Consider the following 13,889-nt stretch of genomic DNA (forward strand, 5'->3'; position numbering starts at 1 on the left):
GACTTCAGCCATACCTTGTCCCTGGGAGCAGCTGGGTGAGGGGAGGCAGAGATTCAGCGCTCCCTGACCATGTGTCCTCCAGGGCTCTCCCAGCCTGAGAAGGCCCACGTTCCTGGCCCCAAGCCACGGGCAGCTGCAGCCATGAGGCCCAGGACCCTGGACGGGCAGGGCCAGGCAAGGGACCCAGGCTCTGGCTCCCGGGCCAGGTTTGTGAGTCTCAGTATGAGGTGGGTGCGCTAAGGCTGACCCACCTTCCCGAGGGCTGCCCTACACCACGTACTTGCTCAGGCTATTGATGCGGTGGCAGCCTTGGTATTTTTAACACATTTGGTGGGTGGTAAAGCGACTGGAAACAGGGAGAGACCAGCTCGAAGTCAGAGAGGGCAACCACTCCCCAGCTCCCCTGGCCCAGACCCCACCCCCAGCAGGTGGGCAGAAGCCCAGATACCAGCTGCAGAATGGGAAGGGGCCCTCTTGAGGGAAAGGGGCCTCGTGAGAGATGGGGCCTCTGAGGCTCCAGCGGCTGCCAAGGTCTGCGAGAAGCCCTTTCCATGCTCAAAGGCAGCCCCGTGTCTCCTCTCGAAATCAGGAAAACCTAGCTTCTTGGAACCAACCCCTCCCCAACCTCACCCCCAGGGAGCCAGTCACCCCCCGCCCCCCGCTCTGTGGTGCCCTGGCTGGCAGGGAGAGGGCCAGAGAGGCAGGACTGCAACTTCTCCTGGCCGAGGTCTGGGTCCAGGCCCACGCCCAGCAACTGATCCCTGTCCTGCCTGCTGCCTGCAGAGATCCCGGAGCCCTCATCCCGGCCGTGAGCCTGCGCCTTCCCTCGAATCCCCCTTGGACATGCCAGTTCCCGTGACATGGCCAAGGCGGGCCTCAAGCCCCTCGGGATATGTGTGTCCACACCTGCCAGCCCCTTAGCCCACACAGTGACGGGCACCGGCACCAGTGTCTCGGGCGGGCGGGGCAGGACCATGGACCCCCTCTGCTCCCCGCCCCCGGCGTTTTCCATTTTGCATAGCCGCACCCCCACAGGTGAGCCCGGTTAGGAGGAAAATGGATCTGGCACCAAGGGGAAGCCACTGCCTGCTTTCTGACCTCATGGTGGGTGGGAGTCTAGGCCTGAGAGGTTGGTGCGGGTCAAGGAGGTGTCCCTTCTCTGTCAGTCCCCCACCCCTACCTGGGCTCCATAGGCCCAGGTAGATGGAGGGCTTCCTGCAGGCCCTCTGCCTCCTGCTCCCCTGTGCCTGTCCTCTGCTGGGCCCAGGGGCCCTGTGATGATGGCTGGCAGCTACCACTGCCGGGGAGCCCAGAGCACTGCACAGGTTTCGACCTGGTGATACCGGTGTCTGGGGCTTTCTAGAGAAAGGGAGAGGAGGCCAGCAGGTGGCAGAGGGGCGGGCCTAACAGCAGGAGGGTGCCACCCAAGCAAAATTCTGGCAGTGGGGTGGCTGGGGCCTGGCGGGGTGGCCCGGCCAAGTTAGGCAGAGGTGGTGGGAATGCCAGGCTCAAAGCTGGGACCCCCACGCTTCGCAAGCTCCGAGTCAGGGGCTGGGAGGGCTGGCAGGAAGACCCCAGGGCCTCGGCCTTGGTGTAGGGTGAAGGGGTGAGGGGTGAGCTGCAGGAGTGAGGAGGAGGGGTCTTGTCCTCAAGGAGAGCTGGGGGCCCCCCGGGGTGTGTGCTTGGGCACTGCTGGGGGGGGTTGCAGGCTGGCAGGATAGGAAGACGGGCGAGTCCCCAGCGGCTGGGGAGGGAAAGAGGTTCAGGTGGAGGGCAGGGGAAAGCACTGTGCTGGGGACCGGGGGCTGTGGGGGGGGGGCGGTGCAGTGACAGGGGAAGCAAGCGGACAGGAGAGGAGCTGAGCCTGAGAAGGGCTGCGGGAGGCTGGGCAGAAGAGGCAAGGCCAGGTGTCTTCCTGAGCCCCCAAGGCCCGGATGCCGCAGGATGTCCAGGGCTGAGGTGGCAACAAGAGAGCACACCTGTGCACCACCCCTCCCTCTGCCAGGCCTGCCCTGCGCCCCCACCCCCATTTACAACCGCAGGGCTAATCAAGGGAGCGATCTGAAACCTTTCATTTCCCCCTGGGGACACACAGCTGGGGAGCGGAGGTGTCAGGGTTCAGCCCCGCCTCTCCCGGGACTACTAGGGGGCTGATCCCGGCCCCACCCCCCGCCCCTGGCCAACCCGCTAGAGCATCTGGAACCCCACGACCGCCCTCCTGGGAGCGTAGTATTGTGTTAATGTATGTTAATGATACTGGGGCCAAGGGAGCCCACTCCAGCAGCCTTCCTGGCGCGGCCCTCCGCCCTGCCCCCAGCGATGGAGAAGGAGGGGCGACGGAGGCCCCGCCCCCAGCCCCCCCTTTCCCGCGCAGCAATGAGGAAAACAGGAGTGAGTGAAGAGCTGTGATGTGGCTGGTGGGGAGGGGGGGCTGCCCCATCCCAAAGGGGCTGACCTCAGCCAGGGAGGAATGTGCAGGAGGCGGAGGGTAGGGGCGGAGCGGTGGGGGCAGGGCCACAGCCGAGGCCCAGGGCTCCTGGCGGCCCCTCCCTCGGCCCCTCCGCCTCAGCTCTGACATGGCCCTCAGAAGGAAAGGGAAACAGGCAAGGAAGGGAGGAGCTGATCTTTCCAAAAAGGTGGGCCAGGGTCCCCCGGGAGCGTGGAGGCCAGGCTGGGGGCAGGGGGAAGGGCCTGGACGGGCCCTTCCCCAGGACACCCCCCTGGGGTGGGCGACAGAGTGTCAGGAGATCTAGGCCTCAGTTAGGTTCGCTCCAGGACCCGTGCCCAAGTCCCCAGGGAGCACGCCTCAGTCCCCACGTGGCCAGAAGGCGGAAAGCAGAGCCATCAGCCTTGATGGCTAAAGCAGGTGTGAGTGGGGAGCCAAGGTGGCCAGCCCAGGCCAGGCGTTGGGAGGCTTGGCTGCAGCCTTCCTCAGACGGATGTCCTGCCCCTGCTGCACGGCCCGGAGTCCAGGCAGGGTGCCGGGGACGGGCCCTGCTGGACATGAGGGATGGGCGGCAGGTGCTGGGACTTGGTGCAAGAGTCCGGTGACTTCCAGGAGGAACAGCCGAGGCCTGGGCAGGCTGTGCCCTGACAGGCAGCATCAGGGCGAGGGCCCGGGCTGGCCCTGGAGCAGGGGTGCAGGCAGGAGTAGGGACCTCAGCTGTCGGGACCCAGGCCCAAGCCGCCTGATCCCAGGACCCCTGGACTTCCAGAGCCTAGTGTGTCCCTCAGCCAGTGGCCCTGCCCCTAGAATGTCTCCAGGAGGCCCCTACCCAGGGCCTGGCATACGCTTGGACCCGAGGAGCAGGAAGGACACCTTGTGGGGACTTGGGCAGCTTGCCCTTCCATTCCTGGGGATCTTCCTTTCTGTTCCAGGGAGGGGACACATCCGGAGGGAGGAAGGCAATGCAAAGGTCTCAGGTGGCCCAGGGACAGCCCAGTCCCTTGGGCTGGGAGTTGAGTCCCAGAGAGGAGGAAAGACGGGAATCGGGAGAGTCCTGGCCTCATTTCACAATATGGCCACAGGGCTGGGGGCCAATGAAACAGAGGCTAGACCCCTCGGCCTGAAGCACCAAAAGCAGTGGGGGCAGGTAGGGGGCACAGTGGGAGTGGGTGGGGACCTCGAAGGCACTTGCTGATCTTGGCTGCTCGGGTGGAAAATTGTAAACAGCCAAAGAATTTTGTTTGTTTGCATGGGGCGGGGGCGAGGCTGCCCAGGTCCAAGGCAGAGGGCCTGGGAGGAAGGAGAGGCACATCCCGGAAGCCCAGAAGTTCATGCAGGGGTGTGACCCTCCCCAACCCCTCCTGAAGGCCCCTGGTTCTCCCCCTGACGCCTGCCCTGCCCTGCCAGCCAAATGGCCAGCCAGCCAGGCCAGCCACACTGGGCCCCGAGGCTCCGGGGAGAGGCACGACCCCGCCCTGACTGGCACGGGCACTTCTCCTTGGCAGGAGGTGGGCAGCACAACTGTGTGTGCTTGAAGCAGCCGCACGGCCTCCCTTGCTGACCCCTGAGGGCTGCTGACCAGCCTTGGGGCTCTTGCAGGAAGGTGCCTTTGGGTGGGGGGCCGGAGGGGTAGAAGGCCATCCTTGGCCTCCAGGACGTTCACCCAGGTTGACCTGAGGTCCCCACTCAGCCATTGTCAACACTCAGCCCCTTCAAGAAAGAACCCCTGGCAGTATAGACAGGGCGTGTCCACCAGGCTCAGCTTCAGGCCCAGCCCCCAGCCCCTTCCCAAGTGAGGCACCGGGGGTAGGGGCCCCGTCCTGTCTGAGAGAGATGCCGCTTGGGTACCTTGCTCCGGGTTTGGCGGGGCAGATCGCTCTCAGCCTAGGGGAGACGAGTCACAGCGCTCGCTTAGAAGGCCCCTCACCTCGCGGCAGAGATGCGGGACCCCCGTCGGGATGGGGTGGAGTCTGCCCGGGCCCTGCCTACCCCTCGCTGGCCCTCCTCTCCTGCTCCAGACTGGCTGACATGGCAACCACTGTGAGCCAGGTGGCAGGGGCACTGGCCCAAGTGGCAAGGGGGACTGGGGCTGGTCCTGAGGGCTCATCGGACCTTCAGTGGAGAACCCCCTCCCTGACCTCCGCCCCTCCCATCCCAGCTGACTCCTGGGAACCGAGGTGGCAGCTGTGCCCCAGCTGCGCCCCGAGTCCCCCTGGGGTGCCCCCACCAGCTGTTCGCTCTGCCTGCTGTGCAGAACTGCCTGGGACTGGGAGGGTCTTGATTGCTTCTTCCTCTGCCATGACTGGCAGCCACACTTCCAGACTGCTGCTTGGGGCCCCCTTCTGCTGTGAGGCCCCACGGGGGGGTGTCGTCCCTACCCACCCCTCCCTCGTGCCCGTTCCACTTTGGCCGGGCCATCATCTCCAGCCGTCCAGGCTGCCTGCCCGGTCACCCGATCTGCCCGCCCGTAAACTTGACGGCCTGTGTGGGGCGGCGGCTGGCTCGGTAGGGGCGGGAGCTGCTCCTTAAAGGGGCCGGCAGAGGGTGCCCTCGGGCCCCTAGGCTTCTCCACTTCTTCAGGGCACGAGGGGCTGGGGCAGGGGGCCTGCCGCTGGAGTTCTTGGTGGCCTTGGGGAAGGCAGCGTGTGCTCTGTGGCGTCGCAGACCTCCCGGCCCAGAAGAGGCAGAGGCGGCAAGTGTCAGCTGAGGGAAGGAAGGAGGTGGGGGCCCGGCCAGGGGCGGGGGAGGGTCCGGGAACTGTGGCTGGGCCCGGGTGGGGGGAGTGGTCTGGAATGGGCCTCGGCAGCTGTGCCCCCTGCTTCACTGCACCCCAGGACCTCGCCCCACACCGGGGCTCCTGTGCCCGGCACCTGCACCGCCTGCTGCGGGGCATTGCGGCCCGAGCCTGGCCCCATCGGAGGGGCCCGGGGAAGGGCTCTGGCTCGGAGAAGTGGAGGGGTGCAGAGACGGGGGAACCATGAGGATGAGGGCGGTGGGCAGAGGCTGGGGAGGCACGGGCAGCTCCCCTCGCCGCGGGGAGAGGCCACCTTGAGCCCCTGGCTCTCCCCACTTGATTCCTCTTGGGTCTGAAGTCTGAGCTCACAGAATTTGTGTGTGTGACCAACTCAGTCCCCCTCTGGGGTGGGGAGAGAGGTCCACTCAAGGTGGGGCTATTCAGACCGCACCGTGGGAGCAGAGGCTCCCGCTGAGCCCCTGGCGCCTGTGCACGGGGTCTTCTGTGCACACTGCTCCCTCTGAGGGATGGGTCCCAGGTGTCTCTGAGTTGAAGGCAGTGATGGGCGCTGTGGCGGGTTTTATTCACCTGCCTGTTCAGAAAGACAGGCATGCACTTGTGTGTGCACACACTTTCACACATGCACACTTATGACATACAGACACGTGCGCGAAGCATGCACATCACACACATACACGGTGTAAACATGCGTACAATGCTGTGTCCACACACATGCGTGCCACACAGCCTCAGACTTGTGAGCGTGCGTGCACACTACATACACGTGCAACACAGACACACAGAGCGGCCCTCAGGGACCTTCCCACTCGCAGGCTCTGCCACCCATTGGCGCCAGCCCCAGAGGTGCTTATGTTTCCCGGCCTGTGGGTGCAGGGCTGCCCGCGGGGGCCCAATCCCTCCTGTCGTTGCTGTTGTTCCTACAACTGGCTTGTTTTGCTCAGTGCACTCGGCGCCCTCTCAAACACACTGATCTGAGCCTTGCTGGCACTGTGCCCGCTCCTGCGCGGGACCCTGTCTGTGGCCCCCGGTGTCCCCAGCCCAAGCCCGAGGCTGGTAGGAAGTTGGTGCACAGAGTGTGTGAGTTCACTCTGTGAGTGTGTATATGGAACAGCGAGTCACTGAGGAGGGTGACGTGGTGGGGCGGGTGCCTGCCAGTGCCAGGGTGACCCCAAGGGTGTGCCCACGTGGGTGTGTCTGTGATTGTGGGCAGGCAGGGCACCCTCCGAGGGAGGGCGGGGAGGGCTCGGAAGCGGAATGCGACCCCCCAGCCTCCTTCCCCTAGGGGCTGTAATCTGATCTCCGGGGACTCCCCCCTAGCTGCCCTCCCTCGCCCTTGCAGTGACTCCTTCTCTTCCAGATCCCGGGGCAGAGTCCAGGGCGGCTCAAGGCTCCTCCACACGCGCCTGCTGAGCCCTGAGCGCCCACAGGAGCCGAGATGGGGCGGGCTGAGGCCGCCGCCATGATCCTGGGCCTGGCCCTGCTCTGCACGGCGGTGCTGGGGGGCGCCGCCCCCAGCCCTCCGCGCCTACGGCTGTCCTTCCAAGGTAGGCGCACCTGGCAGGTGGGAGGCCCAGCCTGGGGCGGGCAGGGGGCACTGCGTTTGCTATGGTACCACCTGACCTGCGTGTACCACCTGATCCGGATTGGACTGGGCGCGCTCTTGGGCCACCTCCAGTTAACCCCGCCCTGGCCTCAGTCCCCAGCCTCTCTGCCCACACTCTCCTCTGTTTTCCCAGAAAGACCCCCTCTTTCCCCATGACAACAGAGCCTGCCTCTGTACCATCCCCAACCCCCAGGGAAGTGGAGGTATGGGGTTCTTCAAAGCCCCCTTCCAAACCCCCTACCTAGGAGCAATCACTAGGCAGTGGCGTCACACCGAGCTGAGGCTGCGGCAGGATGGCAGAGAATGCTCAGCCCGATTTGGGGGTTGGGGTTCTGGCTTTCCCTGCTGCCCTCCCCAGAACCCCAGCCTCCCGGTGCGCCTGCCTGGAGATGCAGCTTGTCCCAGCATGCCCAAGGAGCTCAGCCGACCCTCCCCTTGGAGTGGGGCTGGTGCTGTGCTGCCCACCCTGGAGGCTTCGTACCTGGGTGGGCCTTCGTGAGTGTAAACTGACATGTGTGTGAATTCACATGTGTGTGGGCTTGGCCTGTCAGAGAGACAACAGGCCAGGCCCTGGGGGAAGCTTCCAGCAGCAAATTCTCAGTGGTGCTCAACTCTGCAGAGCTCCGGGCCCAGCACGGCCTCCGGACCTTCAGGCTGGCGCGGACCTGCTGCTACGAAGCTTTGCTGGTGGATGAGGAGCGCGGACGCCTGTTCGTGGGCGCCGAGAACCATGTGGCCTCCCTCAGCCTGGACAACATCAGCAAACGGGCCAAGAAGGTGCCAGGAACCCCCTGCCTCGGCGCTGCCCAGGGAGAGAGCCCTGGGACGCCCGTTCAGACCTCCTGGAGAGCCCGGGGGTGGGTCCCCTGCGTGGACGCCCTCAGCACAGAGGGACGTCCCTGACCAGGGCCCCCCTGCCCTCCCTCCCGCAGCTGGCCTGGCCGGCCCCTGTAGAATGGCGAGAGGAGTGCAACTGGGCCGGGAAGGACATTGGTGTGAGTGTTGGCTGCCCGGGGCGGGGCGGGGCGGGCAGCCCCTCACTCTCTAGACAGGGCAGGGCTAGAACAGAGGCCGTCTGTTCTTTCGGGGATGGGGGCGGGGGCGCTGAGGTGGCTGAAGTCTGGAGGTAGTGAGTCAGGGTGGGGGCTCATGTGATTCTTCTTGGGGGCCCGTGAGTCATGGGGACACTGCCGGCCTGTGCTTCCCTGTGTGCCCATTCCGGTGAGAGATGGGCCAGGCCGGTCACCAACGGTGCCCAGGTCTCTGTAGCCCATGTGGGTACTTGCCTGAGCTTATGTAGAAGAAAGGAAGGGGGGGGTGCCATGGGTGAGCTGGGACCTCTTAAGGCCACCTCCTGGGGGAGGCCTCATTGTCCCTGCCCCTGCCTGCCTACCAGACTGAGTGCATGAACTTTGTGAAGCTGCTGCATTCCTACAACCACACCCACTTGCTGGCCTGTGGCACAGGGGCCTTCCACCCTACCTGCGCATTTGTGGAGGTGGGCCGACTGGAGGTAAGGCCGGACCCAGGTAGAGAGGGAGGCCGGGAGAGTAGGAAGGGCCCAGCCGTAACCACGTCCCCCGCCTCCAGGAGCCCGTGCTCCGGCTGGACCTTCGGAGGCTGGAGGACGGCAAGGGCAAGAGTCCCTATGACCCCAGGCATCGGGGTGCCTCTGTGCTGGCGGGTGAGTCCAAAAGCTGGGATCCTAACACGACTCCTGAAGCCCCCCAAAACCCCAAGGACCCTCACCGCCTCACTGACTCCCCAAGAATCCCCAAGCACCACAGCCCCCGCCCCCGCCCCTGAGAGCCTTCAGCTTGGCTGAGCAGCTCTTGCCCTGTCTGCAGGGGGAGAGCTGTATTCCGGAGTGGCCGCAGACCTCATGGGCCGGGACTTCACCATCTTCCGCAGCCTGGGCCGGCGTCCGAGTCTCCGAACAGAGCCACACGACTCCCGCTGGCTCAATGGTGAAAGCCTGGTGGGGGTGGCAGGAGGGGCCCCGCGTCCCCAACAGAGCAGGTGCTGAGTAAGGCCCATAAAATGAATGAGCAAGGAACGCAGCCAGGCCTCGCCAAGCCCTGCCCTGTGGCAGGCCCGGTGAGGGACTAGACCGGTACGGCCCCTGCCCTCTTTGAGGTCATAGACCTAACAAATGATAAAATCAGTTCCAGTGGCCACGAGACCAATGAGAGAATGGAGGAGGGGTGGCCAGGTGGCTGTGGTGGGAGAGTTGGGGAAAGAAAGCCACTCTAGTGGAGACAGGTGTGAGCGAATTCCCACGGCCCAGCAGGGCTGAGGGTGGAGCATTCTAGGCAGGGGGAACGACCAGTGCAAAGGCCCTGGGGAAGGAACAAGCCGCAGAGCAGGGTCACGAGGGAAGCAACAACAAGGAGCCTAGACTGCCAGGGCCCAGGGGAGTTTATTCTAAGAGCAATTGGACCCACAGAATGTTTGAAACAGGAGTGGGGACATCTGCTTCCCGCTAGAGGAAAAGATTCGTGAGGGAAGGTAACCCCGGATACCGGATCTCCCCTCCTTTCTTAGCCGGCAGCTAAGGGGCAGGTGAGAGGGCTGCCAGGGTCCCCGGCGCGCCTGCCTGCGTTCCCAGTTAGCCACGGTCTCTGCTGCCCTCTTGTGGCTGGTTCTTGACTCTCAGGCCCTGATCCTTCGGAGTCTGTCCCCGAGCACCTTCTTTCTGAATGAACTTGGTCCTAGAGGCTGAGAGCAGTCAGGTGCGGCTCCATGGGCTGCTGTGAGAGGAAGAAGAGGCAGCCTGCGGGACTCAGCGGATGGCGGGGAGGGGGTGGGGGGTCGGGGCCAGGGACTCGCTGACCCCACGTCTTCTCCTCTGGCCAGAGCCCAAGTTCATTAAGGTCTTCTGGATTCCCGAGAGCGAGAACCCAGATGACGACAAGATCTACTTCTTCTTCCGTGAGTCAGCGGTGGAGACGTCACCGGCCCTGGGACGCCTGTCTGTGTCCCGCGTTGGCCAGATCTGCCGGGTGAGGAGTCCCTGGCTGCAGCCCTTGACCCTGCTCCACTCCTTTGCCCTTTGGGACCTCGCCCTCACCCCCCCAATTGACCCCACAGAATGACGTGGGTGGCCAGCGCAGCCTGGTCAACAAGTGGACCACATTCCTGAAGGCGCGGCTGGTGTGCTCAGTGCCCGGCGTCGAGGGTGACACACACTTTGACCAGCTCCGTGAGTGCCAGGAGCGGTGGCTAGGCGGGGGGAACGGAGGGCAGGGGCCCAGACCCGGGAGCCTGGCTGGCCTGAGGGGCTGTGCGCCCTCCCCCAACTAGGCCCCTTCCCCACAGAGGACGTGTTCCTGCTGTCCTCGAGGGACCGCTGGACCCCGCTGCTCTATGCTGTCTTCTCCACTTCCAGGTGAGGGGCGGGAGGCAGCCAGGTGGGGCAGCCCGGGCCTCGCCGGGCCCGACACCCCACTCATGTCCTTGCCTGCAGCGGCATCTTCCAGGGCTCCGCGGTGTGTGTGTACAGCATGAACGACGTGCGCCGGGCCTTCCTGGGACCCTTTGCCCACAAGGAGGGGCCCATGCACCAGTGGGTGTCCTACCAGGGCCGTGTCCCCTACCCCCGGCCCGGCATGGTATGCAGCCCAGGGATCCCCGCCGCTACCCACTGAAAGCCTCAGGGGTGGAGAACATGGGGTCTTCTTGGTTAAAGGTGGTTTCTACTTTTTGTTATGGGTGGGAAAACGTCACCTTCACCAGACAGGGCTCCTCTGGGTAAGGCCATGTTTCCTCCTCAGACTCCCAAGGGCAAGGCTCAGTCTCCTCTCCCTGATTCCTGGGACTGGGCTCCATCCAGCACCCACACCCCCAGGCACACACTCTATTCCCGGAGGTCTCTCGTGGAGGGCGGCCCACCGAGCCCTCATGCCCTGTCCCTGTCGTGCCTCCCCCTCACCCCCTAGTGCCCCAGCAAGACTTTTGGCACCTTCAGTTCCACCAAGGACTTCCCCGATGACGTCATCCAGTTTGCCCGGAACCACCCCCTCATGTACAACCCCATCCTGCCCATGGGGGGGCGCCCTCTTTTCTTGCAAGTGGGAGCCGAGTACACCTTCACCCAGATCGTCGCAGACCGCGTCGCCGCTGCTGACGGACACTACGACGTCCTCTTCATTGGCACAGGTCGGGGTCCGGCAGTGACTGCCCGCCAGCCCCAGTCTAGGCTCTGTGGCCTCCTAGTGGAAGTCCCCCTTGTTCAGTCCCCTCTCTGCGCTTTGCCTGAGCTGTGCTCCATCTCCCGGATGCTGCTCTGACTGTTCCCACCCACGTCCTCACCGACCCAGCCACGCGGAGGGTAGAGGCCCCTGAGGGGAAGAGACCCCCTGGGCCCTCGCTGCCGAGGAGCAGGAAGAGCCGCTCACTCCTTTCCGCCCCCGCAGACGCCGGCACGGTGCTGAAGGTGATCTCAGTCCCCAAGGGCGGCCAGCCTGATGCTGAGGGGCTCCTCCTGGAGGAGCTGCATGTGTTTGAGGTGAGGCCCAGCGCCCGGCACCCGGGGCGCCCCCACGCCGCGCAGCCCTGATTCCAGCGCCGCTTCTGTCTCCCAGGACTCTGCTGCGGTCACCAGCATGCAAATCTCCTCCAAGAGGGTAAGTGGCCAGGAGCCTGGGGGGTGCCATGGGCCAAGCTGGTGTCCGGGCGCCCCCACCCCACACTTCCCTTGGTAGTTTGAAGCCCTGGGTTTGAGTATAGGCTCTGCCTTCATTAGACTGTGTCACCTGAGACCTCAGTGGGGAAGGGATCCCTGGCCGAGGGGAGGCGCTCGGGCGCAAGGCCGCCCTCGGTCAGCCCCGAGCCCCTCGTGCCCCCTAGCACCAGCTGTACGTAGCCTCGCGGAGTGCGGTGGCCCAGATCCCGCTGTACCGCTGCGCCGCCCACGGCCGCGCTTGCTCCGAATGCTGCCTGGCGCGGGACCCCTACTGCGCCTGGGACGGAGCCGCATGCACACGCTTCCAGCCCAGCGCCAAGAGGTGGGCAGGGGCGAGGCGGGGAGGGTCGCTGGGAGGGAGCCGCTGGTGAAACGAAAAGGGCTCAGGGAGGCTCCAATGTCCCTCATCACCACCACCACCACCCCGACCCCCCCGCAGGAGGTTCCGGCGGCAAGACATAAAGAACGGTGACCCCAGAACGCTGTGCTCTGGGGGTGAGTGCCCAGCTGCCCCACCTCTCATCCCTCGAAGATGCCCCACCCCGCCCTGCCTGGCGTGGATCTGACACTCCCCCGGCCCCCGGCCCCCAGACTCGTCTCAGCCCGCGCTGCTGGAGCGGAAGGTGTTTGGTGTGGAGGGAGGCAGCACCTTCCTGGAGTGTGAGCCCCGCTCGCTGCAGGCGCACGTGGAGTGGACCTTCCAGCGCGCAGGGGAGGGGGCCAGCACCCCGGTGAGCCGTGGAGGGAGTGCGTTTGGGGTGGGGGGGCGCGACCAGGCCCTTACAGCCCTGACTAATGAGACCCTGGCCGTGCCCCGCGGCGAGGTCCAGCCCCGCCCAGTGAGGCTGCGCCCACTCCGATCCCCTAAAGTCCTGCTGGGCCCCTTACGTCGGGGTGAGGCTCCATAGCAGCTTAGTAGGCCCCTGGCCGCTCCTGCACCTCTCCCCCCCCCCCCCCCCCCGCGCTCGCGCGCGCGCGCGCTCTCTCTCTCTCTCTCTCTCTCTCTCTCACTCTCTCGCTCGCGCACGCGCACGAGAAAAGCCCCCTCTCGCCTATTCATTGAGAGCCCTGACCTGCTCCCAACGTTCAGGTGAATCCCCGCCTCGTTCGGGTCTCCCCACTTGAAGACCACCGGTCCCCCTGCACCCAACCTTCAAATGCGCACCTGCGCGCGCCCCTCTGCCTCTCCCACTCGGCCACCGTTGGCCTCTGCCTGTCTTGTCCCACGCCGGGGCCGGGAGCCATGTTCCCACACTGCCAACCCGCCTCACGCCGGTTTGACCCGCAGGTGCCGGCGGAGGAGCGCGCCGAGCGCACTGCGCGGGGGCTGCTGCTGCGCGGGCTGCAGCGCGGGGACTCGGGCGCGTACCTGTGCGCGGCGGTGGAGCAGGGCTTTTCGCAGCCGCTGCGTCGTCTGGTGTTGCACGTGTTGAGTGCTGCGCAGGCCGAAAGGCTGGCCCGAACCGAGGATGCGCCCGTCGCGCCGCCGGGCCCCAAGCTCTGGTACCGGGACTTCTTGCAGCTGGTGGAGCCGGGTGGCGGTGGCGCGAGCTCCCTCAGAATGTGTAGACCGCAGCCCGCGCCGCGCCCGGCGCCGCCCGAGCCACAGAGGAAAGGGCGCAACCGGCGGACGCACGCCGCAGAGCCGCGCGCCGAGCGGGGGCCGCGCAGCGCAGCGCACTGGTGACCTGGCCATCTCCACGCTGGGGACCGGGGAGGAGACAAGACGACAGGCTGGAAAAGGGGCGGACAGACCCTGGGAGACAGGCAGCAAGGGGGCGGGCACACTGCGGTCCCAGGCCAACCGAGACACCGACCGACGGCTCCGGCCAAGGGGAAGCCGCGCCGGCTTATTTATTAACAGAAGATAACCCTTGAATGTAGCCCCGAGAGGGGCGGCCCAGGCCGGGCACAGGGTCCGGCTGGTCGGGAGGAGGCAGAGAAGCAGGGCTCCAGAACAACGACCTGGGCCAGGGAGGTACGGGAGTGCCCACCCTGGGAGAAGGACCTCCTCGCCGGGCAAGGAGCAGAAAGCTGTGAACAGGCTGGGCTGGTGGGGGTGGGGCGGGGCAGGCCCGCTGTACTAATGCAATAAACACGTTATCAGCTGAAGCTGGAACGGCCCCGGCGTCCTGGGTCTCACTGTGTGGCCCTGGACCCCTTCCTAGCAGTCTCAGGACCTCAGTTTCTTCCGTCGGAGGGCGCCATGCCGAGGATTAAAGGTGGTCACCATGGGATTGAACGTGTCTTATAGGGCCTGCGGAGACTGACATGCACTGTACGTTCTGAATAATAAAATTTCCGGGCTAAGTGCTATGAAGAAAGTAAAGTTGGGTGAAGTGGAAAAGAATGCGAGCAGAAGGCCTCGCCAGGGGCTGACAGTTGAGCCAAGTGCCAAGGA

At 65.4% G+C, this 13,889-nt stretch overlaps 1 protein-coding gene across 2 annotated transcripts; it reads left to right on the forward strand.

Moving 5' to 3' along the window:
- Positions 1–2,543: 2,543 nt before the first annotated feature.
- SEMA3B (semaphorin 3B) lies at positions 2,544–13,528 on the forward strand. Of its 2 annotated transcripts, none has more exons than XM_054594712.1 (18): positions 2,544–2,636; positions 6,559–6,745; positions 7,424–7,581; positions 7,737–7,799; positions 8,201–8,317; positions 8,395–8,488; positions 8,652–8,771; positions 9,661–9,806; positions 9,895–10,006; positions 10,108–10,192; positions 10,271–10,415; positions 10,743–10,962; positions 11,220–11,311; positions 11,388–11,429; positions 11,653–11,810; positions 11,928–11,983; positions 12,080–12,219; positions 12,777–13,528. In XM_054594712.1, the coding sequence occupies exons 2-18, from the start codon at positions 6,637–6,639 to the stop codon at positions 13,173–13,175; spliced, it is 2,256 nt and encodes a 751-aa protein (XP_054450687.1). In that variant the 5' UTR covers positions 2,544–2,636; positions 6,559–6,636; the 3' UTR covers positions 13,176–13,528. The 2 variants fall into 2 exon arrangements, with proteins under 2 accessions (XP_054450687.1, XP_054450688.1); XM_054594713.1 differs by having other exon boundaries at positions 10,123–10,192.
- Positions 13,529–13,889: the final 361 nt, after the last annotated feature.

This window comes from Pteronotus mesoamericanus, unplaced genomic scaffold (genome assembly GCF_021234165.1).
Source record: "Pteronotus mesoamericanus isolate MK-2021 breed Mesoamerican mustached bat unplaced genomic scaffold, CSHL_Meso_final scaffold_533, whole genome shotgun sequence".
Taxonomy (NCBI): Eukaryota; Metazoa; Chordata; class Mammalia; order Chiroptera; family Mormoopidae; genus Pteronotus; species Pteronotus mesoamericanus.